Source organism: Mobula hypostoma, chromosome 1, assembly GCF_963921235.1.
Source record: "Mobula hypostoma chromosome 1, sMobHyp1.1, whole genome shotgun sequence".
Lineage (NCBI taxonomy): Eukaryota > Metazoa > Chordata > Chondrichthyes > Myliobatiformes > Myliobatidae > Mobula > Mobula hypostoma.
This window is the reverse complement of record NC_086097.1, coordinates 2995042-3014123: the sequence shown is the minus strand read 5'-3', so window position 1 is coordinate 3014123 and position 19082 is coordinate 2995042. Positions and strand designations below refer to the sequence as shown.

The following is a 19082-nucleotide window of genomic DNA, read 5'->3' as shown; positions in this document are numbered from 1 at the left end:
AATGCTAAGGTTCCATAGCATACAAAGGGTTGGGAACCCTGGTCTGTACTGTTGTCCATAGCTTTACTAATATATATGTTCACAATGCACTACAGTAGCAAAACTGATTACAACATTTAAGTACTTGTCTTAGAAACAGTAACATATATTCCAAACCAATTGTGATATTCAAATAATACAGATACCAAAACAGCACTCAAAGGGAAATGAAAAACCACTTCAAAGCAAACATCTTATTATTTGTTAATTTATTTGTGGCAATATTACTTCGTGTGTTGTGCTTGAGTTATATGTACTGTGTTATATACCTTGGTTGGCAGGAAGATTGTATCGTTTGGTGGTATACATGTGTAGGGCTCCATGGTAATAAGTGAACTTCAACTTGGTTAGAAAGAGAGAGAGACAGAGAGATAGATGGAGAGGTTAGAGAGAGCACGAGATGGAGAGGTTAGAGAGAGAGAGAACAAGATGGACAGGTTAGAGAGAACAAGATGGAGAGGTTAGAGAGAGAGCGAGATGGAGGGGTTAGAGAGAGAGAACGAGATGGAGGGGTTAGAGAGAGAGAGCGAGATGGAGAGATTAGAGAGAGAACAAGGTGGACAGGTTAGAGAGAGAGATCAAGATGGAGAGGTTAGACAGAGAGAGAACAAGATGGAGAGGTTAGAGAGAACAAGATGGAGAGATTAGAGAGAGGGCGAGATGGAGGGGTTAGAGAGAGCGAGATGAAGGGGTTAGAGAGAGAGAGCGAGATGGAGGGGTTAGAGAGAGAGAGCGAGATGGAGAGGTTAGAGAGAGAGAGAACAAGATGGACAGGTTAGAGAGAGAGATCAAGATGGAGAGGTTAGACAGAGAGAGAACAAGATGGAGAGGTTAGAGAGAACAAGATGGAGAGGTTAGAGAGAGTGAGATGGAGGGGTTAGAGAGAGCGAGATGAAGGGGTTAGAGAGAGAGAGCGAGATGGAGAGGTTACAGAGAGAGAGAACAAGATGGAGAGGTTAGAGAGAGGGCGAGATGGAGGGGTTAGAGAGGAAGAGGGTATAGAGGGAGGGAGTCAGGGGGAGGGGGAGAGAGGGGGAGAGATGGTGGGGAGACAGAGAGAGAGTGAGAGAGATGGATGGAGGGGAGAGAGAGAGGCAGAGGGGGAGAGAGAGAGACGGAGGGAGGGGAGAGAGAGAGACGAACGGGGAGAGAGACAGAGGTGGGAGAGAAAAACAGAAGCAGATAGAGAGACGGATGGGTGGAGGGGTGGGGGGAGATTGGTGGGAATGTGGGTGTTGAAAGGCAGGTGGAGGTGAGGGGGTGAATTTTGTGAGGGGGGTAGAGTGCGTGGGGGGGTGGGGTGTGTGAGAGGTGGAGTGTGTGATGGGGTGGAGGGTGTGAGAGGGGTGGAGGGGGTGTGAAGGGGTGGAGGGTGTGAGGGGGTGGAGGGTGTGTGAGGGGTAGAGGGTGTGAGAGGGTAGAGGGTGTGAAGGGGTGGAGGGTGTGAGGGGTGGAGGGTGTGAGGGGTGGAGGGTGTGTGAGGGGTGGAGGGTGTGAGAGGATAGAGTGTGTGAAGGGGTGGAGGGCGTGAGAGGGGTGGTGGGCGTGAGAGGGGTGGTGGGCGTGCAAGGGGGTGGAGGGCGTGCGAGGGGTGGAGGGCGTGCGAGGGGTGGAGGGCGTGCGAGGGGGGGTGGAGGGTGTGAGAGGGGAGGTGGAGGGTGTGAGAGGGGAGGTGGAGGGTGTGGGGGGGTGGAGGGTGTGAGAGGGGGTGGAGGGTGTGAGAGGGGGGTGGTGGGTGTGAGGCGTGGTGTGTGTGAGGGAGTAGAGTGTGTGAGGGGGTGGAGGGGGCGGTGGGGTTGTTTAGATTCAAAAGGATGAACACACCATGTGCATACATATCTTTCTTTCTTTTTAAATCTTTTTATTGAATAAGTATACAAAAAGGTAAGCCATATAGGCACTAATACACTGTTAGAATATAATAAAATTACAGAAGATATTAATACAAAAAAAATACTACAAACAATGTAATTTAAACATAACGTACCAAGGTAACATAATAGTATACTATTTTTTATATATATATCAATAGAGAAAAGGAAAAAAAAACCCCAAAAAAAAAACCCACCGTGCAACTAACTAAAAGCAAAGCAAAGCAATGGGCTAACTTGAAACCAAACAGAGTTAAAAAACTTAAAATCACGTCCTCAATCCCGACCTCCATTAAAAACAGTAAAAAAAACAAGACGGGTATATATTACATTAAATGAAAATATTGAATAAAAGATCTCCAGGTCTGTTCAAATTTAAATGAGGAGTCATAAAGATTGCTTCTAATTTTCTCCAAATTCAAGCATAATATCGTCTGAGAAAACCAAAAAAAGGTAGTTGGAGCATTGAGCTCTTTCCAATGTTGTAAGATACATCTTTTCGCCATTAAAGTAAGAAATGCAATCATTCTACGGGCTGAAGGGGAAAGATTACTGGAAATTTTAGGTAGTCCAAAGATAGCAGTAATAGGGTGAGGAGAGATATCTATATTCAGTACCTTGGAGATAATATTAAAAATGTCTCTCCAAAAAGTTTCCAGAGTAGGGCAAGACCGAAACATATGAGTTAAAGAGGCTATCTGCCCCGGACATCTATCACAAAAAGGGTTAATATGAGAATAAAAGCGCGCTAATTTATCTTTGGACATATGTGCTCTATGAACAACTTTAAATTGAATTAGGGAATGTTTAGCACAGATAGAGGAAGTATTGACTAATCGTAAAATCTGCCCCCAGTCATCCACGGAAATGATAAATCCCAATTCCTGTTCCCAGTCTACCCTAACCTTATCAAATGGAGCTTTCCTAAGTTTCATAATAATATTATAAATCATAGCCGATGCACCTTTCTGACATGGATTAAGGTTAATTATAGTATCTAAAATGTATGTAGGAGGAAGCATTGGAAGGGAAGAAAGTATAGTACTTAGAAAATTTCTAACTTGTAGATATCTAAAAAAATGTATTCTTGATAAGTTATATTTATTAGATAATTGTTCGAAAGACATAAGGGAACCATCTAAAAATAAATCCAAAAACCGTGAAATACCCTTAGTCTTCCAAATTTGAAAAGCACGATCCGTAAAAGAGGGAGGAAAAAATGTTACCTAAAATAGGAATCGCTAACCCAAATTGATTAAGATCAAAAAATTTTCTGAATTGAAACCAAATACGTAAGGTATATTTAACTATCGGGTTAGACACCTGTTTAAGGCGTTTCAAATCAAAAGGAAGAGAGGAACCTAAAATAGAGCCAAGTGTATAACCCTGAACAGATTGTAATTCCAATGCTACCCATTTAGGAATGGATAGTATATCCTGGTCAAGTAAACAGAATTTCATATGTCGAATATTAATTGCCCAATAATAAAATCTAAAGTTAGGTAATGCTAAGCCTCCATCTCTCTTAGCTTTCTGTAAATGTATTTTACCCAGTCTCGGGTTTTTATTTTGCCAAATAAATGAAGAAATTTTAGAGTCGACTTTGTCAAAAAAAGATTTTGGAACAAAGATTGGTAATGCCTCAAATATATATAAAAATTTTGGCAAAAAAAACATCTTAACTGCATTAATACGACCAATCAAAGTTAAATATAAAGGAAACCATTTAGATGAAAGTTGAATAATATGGTCTATTAATGGTAAAAAGTTAATCTTAAATAAATCTTTGTATTTACAAGTAATTTTAATCCCAAGATATGAAAAATAATTATTAATCAATTTAAATGGAAAGTTATGATATAAGGGAAGTTGTTTATTAATCGGGAAAAGTTCACTCTTACTAAGATTTAATTTATAACCTGACAAAAGACCAAATTGTGCTAATAGCTCTAAAACAGCCGGGATGGATTTTTGGGGATTAGAAATATATAAAAGTAAGTCATCAGCATAGAGTGATATTTTATGGGACTTTAAGCCCCGAGTTATCCCAGTAATATTTGGAGATTCTCAAATGGCAATTGCAAGAGGTTCTAATGCAATATCAAATAATAAAGGACTAAGAGGACAACCTTGTCGAGTACCTCGAAAAAGAGGGAAAAAAGGTGAACTTAAAGAGTTAGTACGGACCGAGGCCACAGAATGATATAACAGTTTAATCCAGGATATAACTTTCGAGCTAAAATTAAACATTTCAAGCACCTTAAATAAATAAGGCCATTCTACTCTATCAAAAGCTTTCTCAGCATCTAAAGAGATAACACACTCAGGAATATTTTGTGAGGGAGTATAAACAATATTTAACAGTGTGCGAATATTATAAAAAGAGTAACTGTAGCGATGTGCTACACACAGCGCTAGAATAACCACACGGAGTCGGTGAGTTAGAGTTGCGAAGAAAGAGATTTATTCAAACTTCGCGGCCCGCTTTAAAGCCTTCCCGTTCCCGCCCTCCCCGGGCGGGACTACTGTGGGGAATGCATATTCCCAGACCCTTTCTGCGCACGGGATTTTCCCCCTGCTGGTGAAGATGGCCTGGCGCCCTTTTTGCTGCCGGCCCTCTGCCTGCGTGCGCTGTTTCGTGAGCCGGTTCGTGGGTGCCAGAAAGTGGGTCGCCACATAACCCCCCCCCCCAGAACCGGCGATACCTCCCCCAATGTCCACAGTCTGGATCGGCCTCTGTTTGGGAGGTCTGCCCCTGCGCCGCGGTGCCTGAGCCTGGACTGGTTGCGCCAAGTCCACATGGGCCGGTTTGAGTCGGTCCACCGTGAAAACCTCCTCTCTCCCCCCAATGTCCAGCACGAATGTGGACCCGTTGTTCCTGATCACCTTAAACGGCCCCTCGTAGGGCCGCTGTAGCGTGCCCGGTGTCCGCCCCGTCGTACAAAAAGAAACTTACAGTTCTGCAGGTCTTTGGGTACGCAGGTCGGGCTCTGTCCATGCTGTGAAGTGGGGATGGGGGCCAGGTTACCGAGCCTCTCCCGTAGTCTGTCCAGGACTGCTGTGGGTTCTTCCTCTTGCCCCCTTGGGGCTGGTATGAACTCTCCTGGGACGACCAGGGGCGCGCCATACACCAACTCGGCCGACGAGGTGTGTAGATCCTCTTTGGGCGCCGTGCGGATTCCGAGCAGGACCCAGGGAAGTTCGTCCACCCAGTTAGGCCCCTCCAGGTGGGCTATGAGAGCCGATTTCAGGTGACGGTGGAAACGCTCCACTAGTCCGTTCGACTGTGGGTGGTAGGCAGTTGTGTGGTGTAGCTGTGTTCCTAAAAGGCTGGTCATAGCCGACCACAGGCTGGAGGTGAACTGGGCGCCCCTGTCGGAGGTAATGTGGGCCGGTACCCCAAAGCGTGCTACCCAGGTTGCGATCAGTGCTCGGGCGCAGGATTCGGAGGTGGTGTCGCTGAGCGGGACTGCCTCTGGCCATCTGGTGAACCGGTCTATCACAGTTAGGAGGTACCGCGCTCCTCGTGACACTGGCAGGGGCCCCACAATATCCACATGGATGTGGTCGAACCTCCGGCGGGTGGGTTCGAACTGCTGCGGTGGAGCCTTGGTGTGCCGCTGCACCTTGGCCGTTTGGCACTGCATGCACGTTTTGGCCCATTCACTGACCTGTTTACGCAGTCCATGCCACACGAACCTGTTGGGAGACCAGCCGGACAGTTGTCCTGATGGAGGGGTGCGCTAAGTTGTGAATGGATTCGAACACCCGCCGGCGCCAGGCTGCTGGGACGACGGGGCGGGGTTGGCCAGTAGCTACGTCACATAGTAGGGTCCTCTCACCTGGGCCTACGGGGAGGTCTTGGAGCTGCAAACCGGAGACTGCAGTCCTGTAACTGGAGATCTCAGCGTCTGCCTGCTGTGCCTCTGCCAGCGCTGCATAGTCCACCCCCTGGGACAGGGCCTGTATGGTAGGTCTGGAAAGTGCGTCCGCCACGACATTGTTCTTTCCAGAGACATGCCGGGTGTCCGTCGTGTACTCGGAGATGTAGGACAGATGTCGCTGCTGGCAGGACGACCAGGGGTCGGACACCTTAGTGAACGCAAAGGTAAGCGGTTTGTGGTCTGTGAACGCGGTGAAGGGCCTACCTTCTAAGAAGTACCTGAAATGCCGGATTGCCAGGTATAGTGCCAATAGCTCCCGGTCAAAAGCACTGTATTTGAGTTCTGGTGGTTGTAGGTGTTTGCTGAAGAACGCCAGGGGTTGCCAGCGACCCTCGATGAGTTGTTCCAGCACTCCACCGACTGCTGTGTTGGATGCGTCCACCGTGAGGGCAGTAGGAACGTCCGTTCTGGGGTGCACTAGCATCGCGGCGTTTGCCAAGGCTTCTTTGGTTTTAACGAAAGCGGTTGCGGCCTCTTCGTTCCAGGTAGTATCCTTGCCCTTACCCGACATTAGAGTGAACAAGGGGCACATGGTTCGGGCTGCTGAGGGGAGGAAACGGTGGTAGAAATTCACCATATCCACGAATTCCTGCAAGCCTTTGATTGTGTTGGGTCGGGGGAAGTGGCGGACCACGTCTACCTTGGCGGGCAGCGGGGTTGCCCCGTCTTTAGTAATCCTGTGGCCCAGGAAGTCGATGGTGTCGAGTCCGAACTGGCATTTGGCTGGATTGATTGTAAGGCCGAATTCACTCAGGCGGGAGTAGAGCTGGCGGAGGTGGGACAGATGCTCCTACCGACTACTGCTGGCTATGAGGATGTCGTCCAAATAGATGAATGCAAAGTCCAGGTCGTGTCCCACCGCGTCCATTAGCCGCTGGAAAGTCTGTGCGGCATTCTTTAGACCAAACAGCATTCGGAGGAATTCGAAAAGTCCGAACGGGGTGATAAGTGCTGTTTTGGGGATGTCGTCCGGATGTACAGGGATTTGATGGTATCCCCGGACGAGGTCTACCTTGGAAAAGATCCTTGCACCGTGTAGGTTTGCTGCGAAGTCTTGAATGTGCGGCACAGGGTAGCGGTCTGGCGTTGTAGCCTCGTTCAGTCTGCGGTAGTCACCGCATGGTCTCCAGCCCCCCGTTGCCTTGGGCACCATGTGAAGGGGGGAGGCCCATGGGCTGTCGGACCGTCATATGATCCCCAATTCCTCCATCTTCTTGAACTCCTCCTTCGCCAGTCGGAGCTTGTCCGGGGGAAGCCTTCAAGCACGGGCGTGGAGGGGTGGTCCCTGGGTCGGGATGTGGTGCTGTACTCCGTGTCTGGGCATGGCTGCCGTGAACTGCGGTGTCAGTACTGATGGGAAATCTGCCAGGACCCTGGTGAATTCGTCGTCGGACAGCGTGATGGAATCCAGGTGTGGGGCTGGCAACTGTGCTTCACCCAGGGAGAACGTTTGAAAAGTCTTGGCGTGGACTAATCGCTTCCCTTGCAAGTCGACCAGCAGGCTGTGGGCTCATAGAAAATCTGCCCCCAGCAGTGGTTGGGCCACGGCGGCCAGTGTGAAGTCCCACGTGAACCGGCTGGAGCTGAACTGTAGCCGCACCGTGCAGGTGCCGTAGGTTCGTATTGTGCTGCCATTAGTGGCCCTCAGGGTGGGTCCCGGTTCTCTGTTGCGGGTGTCGTAACTCGTTGGAGGTCAGATGCTGATCTCCGCTTCGGTGTCGACCAAAAAGCGGCGTCCCGACTGCTTGTCCCAGACGTACAGGAGGCTGTCCTGATGGCCAGCCGCCATAGCCATCAGCAACGGCTGGCCCTGGCGTTTCCCGGGAATTTGCAGGGCGGTCTGCAGCGGCGGGCCTCCGTGCCCCACCGCTGGTGGTAGAAACACCATTGTTTGTTGGGCTCACGGCTTGATGATCTGTGCGACGGATGCCCCTCTCTCTTTCCTGGCATTCCACAGCACATCTGCTCGGGCCGCCACCTCCCGGGGGTTGCTGAAATCTGCATCGGACAGCAGCAGGCATATGTCCTCGGGCAGTTGCTCTAGGAACGCCTGCTCAAACATGAGGCAGGGTTTGTGTCCTTCAGCCAGGGCCAGCATCTCGTTCATTAATGCTGACGGCGGCCTGTCTCCCAAACCATCCAGGTGCATTAAGCGGCGTGCTCATTCGCGCCGTGCGAGTCCGAAAGTCCTTATGAGCAGGGCTTTGAATGCTGTGTATTTGCCGTCCTCCGGGGGTGACTGTATAAACTCCTCAACTTGTGTAGCAGTCTCCTGGTCGAGGGAGCTCAGCACGTAGTAGTAGCGAGTGGACTCCGAGGTTATCTGCTGAATGTGGAATTGTGCTTCTGCTTGTTCGAACCATAAATGGGGTCGCAGCATCCAGAAGCTTGGCAGTTTTAACGAAACTGCGTGAACAGATGCAGCGTCGGTCATCTCTGGTCCAAATATCGTTTGGGCCGTCGGGGTCACCAATTGTAGCGATGTGCTACACACAGCGCTAGAATAACCACACGGAGTCGGTGAGTTAGAGTTGCGATGAAAGAGATTTATTCAAACTTCGCGGCCCGCTTTAAAGCCCTCCCGTTCCCGCCCTCCCTGGGCGGGACTACTGTGGGGAATGCATATTCCCAGACCCTTTCTGCGTGCGGGATTTTCCCCCTGCTGGTGAAGATGGCCTGGCGCCCTTTTTGCTGCCGGCCCTCTGCCTGCGCGCGCTGTTTCGTGAGCCGGTTCGTGGATGCCAGAAAGTGGGTCGCCACATAACGACCTTTAATAAAACCTGTTTGGTCTTCCGAAATAATAGAAGGAAGTACTTTTTCTAATCTATTTGTTAGTAACTTAGAAAAAACTTTAGAATCAACATTTAATAAAGATACTGGTCTATAAGATGCACATTGAGCAGGATCTTTATCCTTCTTTAATATTAGAGAAATTGACGCTCTATTGAAAGATTCAGGAAGTTTACCAAGTTTTAATGAAGCCTCGAAAACCCTACAGAACCAAGGGATTAATGAAGGAGCAAAACATTTATAAAATTCTACAGTAAACCCATCAGGGCCAGGAGCTTTCCCCAAATTCATAGAGAAAATAACATTCTTAATCTCATCTGTGGTAATGGGAGTATCTAACATAGAAGACATATCCTGTGAAATCTCAGGGAAGTCTAGATTATCTAAAAAATCATTCATATATTTAGAATCTCAAGGAGACTCTGATTGATATAAGGAAGAATAAAAATCACAGAAGGTTTGATTAATCCCCACATGATCAAGCATCAGTCGGTCATTTTGGTTATAAATCTGATTAATTTGAGATTTAGCATAAGTAGACTTCAGTTGATTAGCCAACAGTTTGCCAATTTTGTCACTGTGTACATAAAATTCACTTCTTGTTTTCTTTAATTGGTTTACAATCGAGGACGAAAGTAATAAACTGTGTTCCATTTGAAGTTCAGTTCTTTGTTTATATAACTCCTCAGAAGGAGCTATAACATATTTCTTATCAATTTCCCTAATCTTGTCCACAATTACCAACTCCTCCTGCTTCAGCTTCTTCCTCAAAGCAGCAGAATACGAGATAATCTGACCACGAATATAAGCTTTAAAAGTATCCCAAAGAATGTTCACAGAAATATCCTCTGTATAGTTAATTGTACAAAAAAGATCAATCCGTTCATTCATAAAGTTAACAAAATCCGAGTCCTGAAGCAACAGCGAATTAAAACGCCATTGTCTATTATTTTGTGTATTGGCCAGAATTTTAATAGAAAGCTTAAGTGAAGCATGATCCAAAATGGTTACAGAGTCATAATCACATTTAATCACTGAAGAAATAAGACGAGAATCAATAAAGAAATAATCAATTCTTGAATAGGAATGGTGAACATGTGAAAAAAAAGAAAAATCTTTTTCCTGAGGATGCAAAAAACGCCAAATGTCCATCGACCCAGAATCAGAGAGGAATGAATTAATCAAAGTTGCAGATTTATTAGGTCAGGTCCGTAGAGGAGCCGAACGGTCCAAAGCTGGAGACAAACAGGTATTAAGATCTCCGCCCCAGATCAATGAAAACTCATTCAAATTCGGGAACTGATTAAATAATGATTTATAAAATTCCGGACAGTCCATATTAGGAGCATAGACATTAACCAAAACTACCTTTTTATTAAATAGTAGACCACTAACCAATAGAAATCTACCATTTGGATCAGAAATAATATCATGTTGTATAAAAGTAATTGAGGAGTCTATAAAAATAGAGACGCCTCGAATCTTAGCATTGGAGTTCGAATGAAACTGTTTTACCTTCCAGAATTTAAAAAAACGTAGTCTGTCCCCCCTCCGCACATGGGTCTCTTGTAAAAATAAAATTTGTGCTTTAGGTCTCCGGAACACTTTAAAAATTTTTTTCATTTTAATAGAATGATTAAGACCATTAGTATTCTAGGAGACAAAATTAATAATAGACTCCATAAACCCTAAAGTCAACCCGCAACAAGGAGGATTGATGATAGGCTCGACCCACGAACCCGGAAAGGGAACAGAACATACAAGAGATACCGGGAAGGAGAACACAACCAATACTTCAATAGTGTACATAGCCCAAGAAGAAAAAAACTAAAATGTGAAGCCCCTCCCACCACCCCCCACCCCATGGCCTCAAAGCTAAATCTAACGCAGACCAGCCCGAAAGAAGCAAGTACTAAAACTACCCCCATGACTTCCGGTATACGCTCCCTAAAAAAAGTGTAAATATAAAAAAGATCAGCTGATTATAAAACAGTAAAAGAATAAAAAAAAGATAACTCAATTAAAATAAACACATAATATAACAGAATAAAAGCCAGAAAATATTTTAAAAAACGCAATAAACCCCAGACCCATGAGTAGACAAAACAAAAAAAATGAGATTATTAACATAAACTAGTTATAAAAACCTACAAAACAAAATAGATTTAAAAAAACTACAAAATTTAAGGCCACAAAGGAAATACGTAAAATGACGGTGAGGAAATAACCACCCAGAATCCCCTGGGAAAAAGAAAGAAATGACGCAGTTAAAAAGAAAGTTTAGCAACCATATTAAATAATCAAAAATAAACTTTTCTGCCCATATAGGGCAAAAAAAAATTAAGACCGACAAATTCACAACCTCCGATCAACGGAGATAGTTAAAAAATTACGATTAAGATGTTGAAGGTGAAAATTGATCCAGATAACTCTGGGCATCCGATGGAGATTCAAAAAACGGAGGGCTCCATCCAGCGTAAGAATCCTTAAAGGTGCAGGGTAAAGCAGCGCTGGTTTTAAATCCATCTTGCAGAGTTCCGACATCACAGATCTGTAACGAACCCGTTGATCCCGGATTGGTTTACTGAAATCCTCCACGAATCGGAACTTAAGATCCAGAAAATCAATGTAACCTTTAGATCGAACGAAACGAAACACTTTCTCCTTGTCTTGAAAGTAATGAAAACGTAAAATGACATGTCTAGGTTTATCTGACCTAGGCAAGTATGATGGAACTCTGTGAACACGATCCAATAACGGTGGTTGGTCAGGAAATACAGTAGGAAATGCATCTTTTAAAAGTTGAGAAAAATACTTCATAGGGTAATCGGATTCAACAGCTTCACGCACCCCAATCATTCGAAGATTCTGCCGTCACATTCTGGATTCTAAGTCAGAGTTTTTAAAGGTCAGAAAGTCGAGTTTCTTCTTCATTACATTAATTGTTTCTTCGATTTTCTCCATCTTGAGCTCACTTTGTTGCGTGGATTTTTGAAGATCAGATATAGCCGACCGATGTTCCGTAATAGATATTTGTATCTTCTCGATTGAATCGGCAATTTTCTGGAAACTAGTTGAAATTTCCTCACGAATTAGCTCCGATATAGCTTTCAAAGTCACCGGTGGTTCAGTCGGAGGGAAATCGGTACCTTTCGGTCTAACCGGAGGTTTGCCGTCCTTCCCGTTTTTTCCATTCTTAGACATAGCAGACCTTAAACGCATCCAATTATCGAAGAGCCCAATTTGTTTCAAAGTATTGTAAAAGTTGATGCCTTAATGGTTAATTAAAATATAGCTGATCATAAGAAGAAAAACTCAGAGGTAATGGAGCAAGTCAAGAACGCGACTTCACTCCATGAGCGCTACCGGAAGTCCCCCGTGCATACATATCAATCCAGGTATCATCATAGAAAAGCTGGATAAAAGAGCTGAGGACAATGTAGCTGGTAGACAAACAGAGGCAATGTGTAGAGAGGAGTGACTATTGATAGGACAAACTTGCAGTTAACAGCATGAATTGCAACATAAAAAGTAGATAAAATTGAAAAGGGTGAATATAGGTCTGAAGGTGCTGTATTTGAATTCATGCAGTATATGTCAGTGGTCCCCAACCACCGGGCCGCAGACCAGTACCGGGCCGCAAAGCATGTGCTATCTGGCCGTGAGGAAACGATATGATTTGGCGGTATGATGAGTAAAAAACAAACATCACTTGAGAGTTTCTTTAGAAGAGATGGTAGGGGACATAAAAGGCCTAACGATGATGATAATGCAGAGACAGCTGAGGCCGAGACTATAAAGAAAAAGAAAGCTTCATTCAACAGAAAATACGATGAGTCGTACATAAAATACGGCTTTATTGCGACCGGTGACTCGCACGCTCCAAGCCCCCTGTGTTGTGATATGTGGAGACAAGCTGTCTAATGAGACAATGAAGCCCTCAAAACTGCTTCGGTCCCTTGAGTCCAAGCACCCTGCACTTAAAGACAAGCCCGTTGAGTTTTCTGAGCGGAAAAAACGTGAGCAAGCGGGACAGAAGCAAGTGCTGACAGCCACCAGCTCCACAAATGCTGCTGCTCTGAGAGCATCGTACTTAGTGGCTAGCCGTATTACTAAGGCTAAGAAACGTCTCTTTGAGCAGCTTTGCGAGGAAATGGATGCAGAGCACAAACACTTCTCTTACACTCTGAAGTCAGGTGGCTATCAAGGGGGAGAGCCCTGGCCAGGGTTTTTGAGTTAAGAGAGCAGCTACAGAGATTTCTTTCAGGAAAGAAGGTAAATGCAATGTAGGATTCACTTTTGAAGAAGACTCAAATATTAAAGTAAGGACGTAATGATCAGACTTTATAAAAGAACTGGTGAGGCCTCACTTGGAGCATTGTGAGAAATTTTGCACCCCTCATTTTCAAAAGGATGTGCTAAAACTGGAGAGGTTTCAAAGGAGGTTCACGAAAATGATTCCAGGACTGAATGGCTTGTCATATGAAGAGCGTTTAATGGCTCTCGGCCTGTATTTGCCAGAATTCAGAGGAATCAGGGGCGACTTCATTGATACCTATCGAATAGTGAAAGGCCTTGATAGAGTGGATGTGGAGAGGATGTTTCCTATGGTGGGAGAGTCTAAGACCAGAGGACACGGCCTCAGAATAGAGGAGCGTCCTTTTAGAGTGGAGGCGAGGAGGAATTTCTTTAGCCAGAGAGTGGTGAATCTATGGAATTTGTTGCCACAGGCAGCTGTGGAGGCCAGGTCTTTATATAAATGTAAGGCACAGGTTGATAGATTCGTGATTGGTCAGGGCTTGAAGGTTATGGGGAGAAGGCAAGAGATTGGGACCAAGAGGTAAATTGGATCAGCCATGATGAAATGGCAGAACAGACGGCCTCGTTCTGCTCCTATATCTCATGGTCTTGTAGTGGCCCATCACACACTTACAGGACAGGGACAGTGCTCCCTCTGCGCTGTCCCATCACAAACTCACACACATTTGTGCTACAATTTTCCTGTGATTCTGTGATACTCCATCAAAGGCCTTCATTGCTGGAAATGGGGTAAGAACATCATTACCTGTTTCAGTATTAAATCAAACATCAGGATGAAGCAAGGCAGGTTCATTTCATCATCATCAGTGTCAAAATCGATGTTTCTTCCTCCAACAGTACCAAAGTTCTTGAAGCAGCCACGGTATGGACTACGCACTGGGCTACGGAATGGGCTCCGAAAAGGGCTAGGAAATGGACTAAGAGTAATATGCTGGCCTCGGCGTCCAGGATCTGATACAACACTGACCTAAAGGGAAAAATATATTCATTATACAATGATATAAAGAAAGAAAGAGTTAAATTGATTTCCTTCATTTACACTTCAATTGTGCCCTTGTTCCCCAGCTACATCTTATCCCATTTCGCATATGAAGGGCCCAAATTATTGTTGAGAATCCCTACCACAAATCCCACAATCTCTTCGATCCACTACCATCAGGAAGGAGGCACAGGAGCATCAGGACAAGGACTGCCAGTCTGGGTAACAGCTTCTTCCCTCAGGCTGTAAGACTAATGAATACCCTGCCCACCAATGAGGTCTCATCACTAGGTCAGTGAGCTCTTTACAGTTTACCAGTATTGTGCACTATATGCACTTTAAATTATATTTTATTAACTTATTTATGGTGATAGTTTGTTGTATGTGATATATGCTTTGTGGGTGCATCATGGTCCAGAGGAACTTTGTTTTGTTTGGTTGTATTTATTTACAGTCGCAAATGAACTTAATTCCTAAGAGATGGTCAAACATTTCATGATTCTGGAAATGCTGCTTTTCGTTAGCTGCTGAAAGTCATGCACGAATAACTGCAGAACAAGTCTGACTTTAATATTCAAGTCAACTGGAAAGTCACTGGATTTCAATCGCCACTCCAAGCAACAGTGATAATCATGAAATATCATGGATGATAGCTTCATTTTGCTATTGTGAGGACCAAGATCTCACAGCAATCTGATAGTGGTAATTCTGCCATAAATAAGATGCTTTGGTTATCAAGTTTTCAATATACAAATTGTTACCACAGTAAAAACACATTTTTTAACCTACACTACAATAGAATCTCCCAGTGGCCACCCATTTTAATTACCTCCCAGTGGCCAGCATTTTAATTCCACTTCCCATTCCCATTCCAACATGTCAGTCCATGGCCTCCCCTTCAGTCGTGATGAAGCCACCCTCAGTTTGGAGGAGCAACATCTTATATTCCGTCTGGGTTGCCTGCAACCTGATGACATAAACATCAATTTCTCAAATTTCTGGTAATGCACCCCTCCTTCACCATTCCCTATTCCCTTTTCTCTCTCTCCTTACCTGCCCATCACTTCCCTCTGGTGCTCCTCCCCCTTTTCTTTCTTCCATGGCCTTCTGCCTTCCCCCTCCAGATTCCCCCTTCTCCAGCCCTATATCTCTGTCACCAATAAACTTCTCACCTCTTTACTTCAGCCCTCCACCCCACTCACCCCCCGGTTTCATCTATCACCTGTGTTTCTTCCTTCCCTCCCCCCACCTTCTAACTCTGACTCGTCTTTTTTCTCCCGTTCTGATGAACGGTCTCAGCCCAAAACTTTGACAATAATCTTTTCCATGGATGCTGCCTGGCCTGCAGAGTTCCTCCAGTATTTTGTGTGTTGCTTGGATTTCCAGCACCTGCAGATTTTCTCTTGTTTGTAAATGGACTACAATGGACTTCTATTTTTGTTCTAATTGTGTTCTTTCTTGTTTAATTCATGTTTAATTTTTGATTTTCTTGTGAATGTTGTATATCTGATGCTGTGTGTTTGTGATGGTGCAGCAATTTAATTTTTCATTGCTGCTGTCCCTGGATGTATTTCTGCATATGACAAACTTGACTTTGACAAAAGAGACATAGAGCCGAATCTTCAGGAAAGCACAGACTAACTTTCTGACTGAACTACAGTTAGTATTTCAACACACCATAGTTGCTGTGTATTCAAATTTTAATATTGATCTGATGTAACATTTCAATACAATAATTTAGCTAAGTTAGGTCAGAATTCAGTAGCAAGTTTATAATCAAAGCCAGATATTTGCAAGAATTATTCTTGGAGGAGGAAGGGAGAATTTGCAGAGCTAACTCATGTCAGTGCATCTCTTCAATTCCTTACAGACATGAAATTAGCAGAAACGAATATAAAATCTGTACAGTTAAACAGAAAGAGAAATAGTTGGAAACAATTACCCTTCGAGCAGTTGGGTTGCCTGGCTGCTCACTGGTTCGTACATTTCTTTGATTTGATAGTTCTTTGACTGAGTTCACCCCATCAGAAAACATACTTATCAACAGCTGTAGAGGAACTGTTATATCCAATTCTGATAATACCTAGACAAAAAAAATCAAGTTCAAAACAGAAATAGCCTTCAAAACATCATTTGATCATTCTTCATGCAAAAAGTAATCACATTTCAAGATTACAGACAATGAGAATTAATTATGTTAGTTATAGTTATGATATAAAATATTATATTTTTATAATACATTATATAATAATCCTCATTCATTTGATATGTGCCATGTCGTATGATGTTAGTGATCATGGTCTTCCCATAACCATGATTGTTCTTCGCAAATTTTTCAACAAGAAGTTTGCCATTGCCTCTTATGGGCAGTGTCTTTACAAGACGGGTGACCCCAGCCATTATCAATACTCTTCAGAGATTGTCTGCCTGGCGTCGGTGGTCACATAACAGGGGCTTGTGATAGGCACCAGCTGCTCATGTGACTATCCATGACTTCACATGACCCTGATCGGGGCTAAGCAAGTGCTACACTTTGCTCAAGAAAGGCCTGCAGGCTAGTGCAGGGAAGGAGTGTCTTACACCCTCTTTGGTAGAGATGCATCTCCATTCCACCACCCCCATAAATAATAAATATGTAATGCTGTTAATGTTAATAATATGTATTAATGTAGATGTTAATTTATAATGAAAATTACTTTATATCTGTTAGAATCTATATATATATTACAAACAACAAATAATGGCAGCATTAAATGGTTCCTTTATTAGAAGTAGTGCTGGAGACAGGCACATAAAGTACAGTACATGGACAGAAGAGGTTTAGGAGGGTACAGACCAAATGCAGGCAGGCAGGATCAACTTGCTGGGCAAGAGATGAGCTGGACTGAAGGGCTTGTTTCCATCTATAAATTTGCTGATGATACAACCATTGTTGGCAGAATCTCAGATGGTGACAAAAAGGCGTACAGGAGTAGGATATATAGTGGAGTGGTGTCGCAGCACCAACCTTGCGCTCAACGTCAGTAAGACCAAAGAACTGACTGTGGACATCAGAAAGCGTAAAATGACAGAACACACAACAGTCCTCATAGAGGGAACAGAAGTAGGAGAAGTGAGTAATTTTAAGTTTCTGGGTGTCAATGTCTCTGAGGATCTAACCTGGACCCAAAATATCTATGCAGCTACAAAGGAGACATGCCTGCTGCTATATTTAACGAGGAGTCTGAGGAGAGCTGATATGTCACCAAAAATACTGGCAAATTTCTACAGGTGTACTGTGCCTAGCATTTAAACTGGCTGCATCAGGGCCTGTTATGGCGGCGGGGGGGGGGGAGGGTGGGTGGGTGCAACTGCACAGGATTGAAGTAAGCTACAGAGAGTTGTAGACTTAGTCAGCTCCATCATAGGCACTAGCCTCCCCAGCATCTCGGGCATCTTCAAAGAGTATTCAATATGACATTCGTCATTAAAGACCCCATCATCCAGGTTAAGCCTTGTTCTCATTGCTACCATCAGGAAGGAGATACACAAGTCTGAAGGCACACACTCAATGATTCAGGAACGGCTTCTTCCCCTCTGCCATCCAATTTATAAATGGACATTGAACCCATGAACACTACCTCACTACTGTTTTGTTTCTATTTTTGCACTACTTATTTAACTATTTAATATATCTATACTTAATGTAATTCACAGTTTTCTATTATGTATTGCATTGTCCTGCTGCTACAAAGTTAATAAATTTCTCGACATATGCCAGTGATATTAAACCTGATTCTATCACTCAAAAACTCTGACTCAATACTTAAAATTCATTCTGAAGCTATATTTTATATTAGATTGGCATTTTTCATTTCTGTTTATTTTCCACTTCAGAATTTTCAAATTAAAATTGGTAAATAACTAGAAAATTATGGACACACTAGGCAAAGCAACTTGAACAATTAACTGCAAACAACAGGAATTCTGCAGATGCTGGAAATTCAAGCAACATACACAACTCCCTTGTCCATTCGTCCCCCCCATCCCTCCCCACTGATCTCCCTCCTGGCATTTATCCGTGTAAGCGGAACAAGTGCTACACATGCCCTTACACTTCCTCCCTTACCACCATTCAGGGCCCCAAACAGTCCTTCCAGGTGAGGCATCACTTCACCTGTGAGTCGACTGGGGTGATATACTGCGTCCGGTGCTCCCGATGTGGCCTTTTATATATTGGTGAGACCCGACGCAGACTGGGAGACCGCTTTGCTGAACATCTACGCTCTGTCCGCCAGAGAAAGCAGGATCTCCCAGTGGCCACACATTTTAATTCCACATCCCATTCCCATTCTGACATGTCTATCCACGGCCTCCTCTACTGTAAAGATGAAGCCACACTCAGGTTGGAGGAACAACACCTTATATTCCGTCTGGGTAGCCTCCAACCTGATGGCATGAACATTGACTTCTCTAACTTCCGCTAGGCCCCACCTCCCCCTCGTACTCCAGCTGTTACTCATTTTTATGCACACATTCTTTCTCTCACTCTCCTTTTTCTCCCTCTGTCCCTCTGAATATACCTCTTGCCCATCCTCTGGGTCACCACCCCCCCCGTCTTTCTTCCCGGACCTCCTGTCCCATGATCCTCTCGTATCCCCTTTTGCCTATCACCTGTCCAGCTCTCGGCTCTATCCCTCCCCCTCCTGTCTTCTCCTATCATTTTGCATCTCCCCCTCCCCCTCCAGCTTTCAAATCCCTTACTCACTCTTCCTTCAGTTAGTCCTGACGAAGGGTCTCGGCCTGAAACGTCGACTGCGCCTCTTCCTATAGATGCTGCTTGGCCTGCTGCGTTCACCAGCAACTTTGATGTATGTTGCTTGAACAATTAACTCTTCTTTTCTCTCTAGACGCTGCCTGACCCTGCTAAACATTTGCAATGCTTTCTCTTTTAACTTGGGGATTTCAAAATCTGTAGTTTTTTGACCTTCAAGTAATTTAAAGCTCCTCTAACTAAAGAATCATTACAAATGTTTAGATGTGCTGTAATTTCTTTAATAGACGTCGTATTGAACTTCCGGCTTTTGCGTGACTAGATGCTAAAAACTGCAGTACAAAATCAAAGTTCCAGACAAACTTCCTCAATATTAGATTAGATTA

General features: G+C 44.4%; 1 protein-coding gene across 1 annotated transcript in view; it reads right to left on the bottom strand.

Annotated features, from left to right (window-relative positions):
• LOC134344062 (protein unc-79 homolog) overlaps positions 1 to 19082 on the bottom strand; it is a 403221-nt gene that overhangs the window by 253470 nt on the left and 130669 nt on the right. Inside the window, exons 17-18 of the mRNA XM_063043251.1 lie at positions 15886 to 16026; positions 13710 to 13931 (exon numbers count right to left, since the gene is read on the bottom strand). Coding sequence (XP_062899321.1) covers positions 13710 to 13931; positions 15886 to 16026 — 363 coding nt within the window. The remainder of the gene's footprint in view (positions 1 to 13709; positions 13932 to 15885; positions 16027 to 19082) is intronic.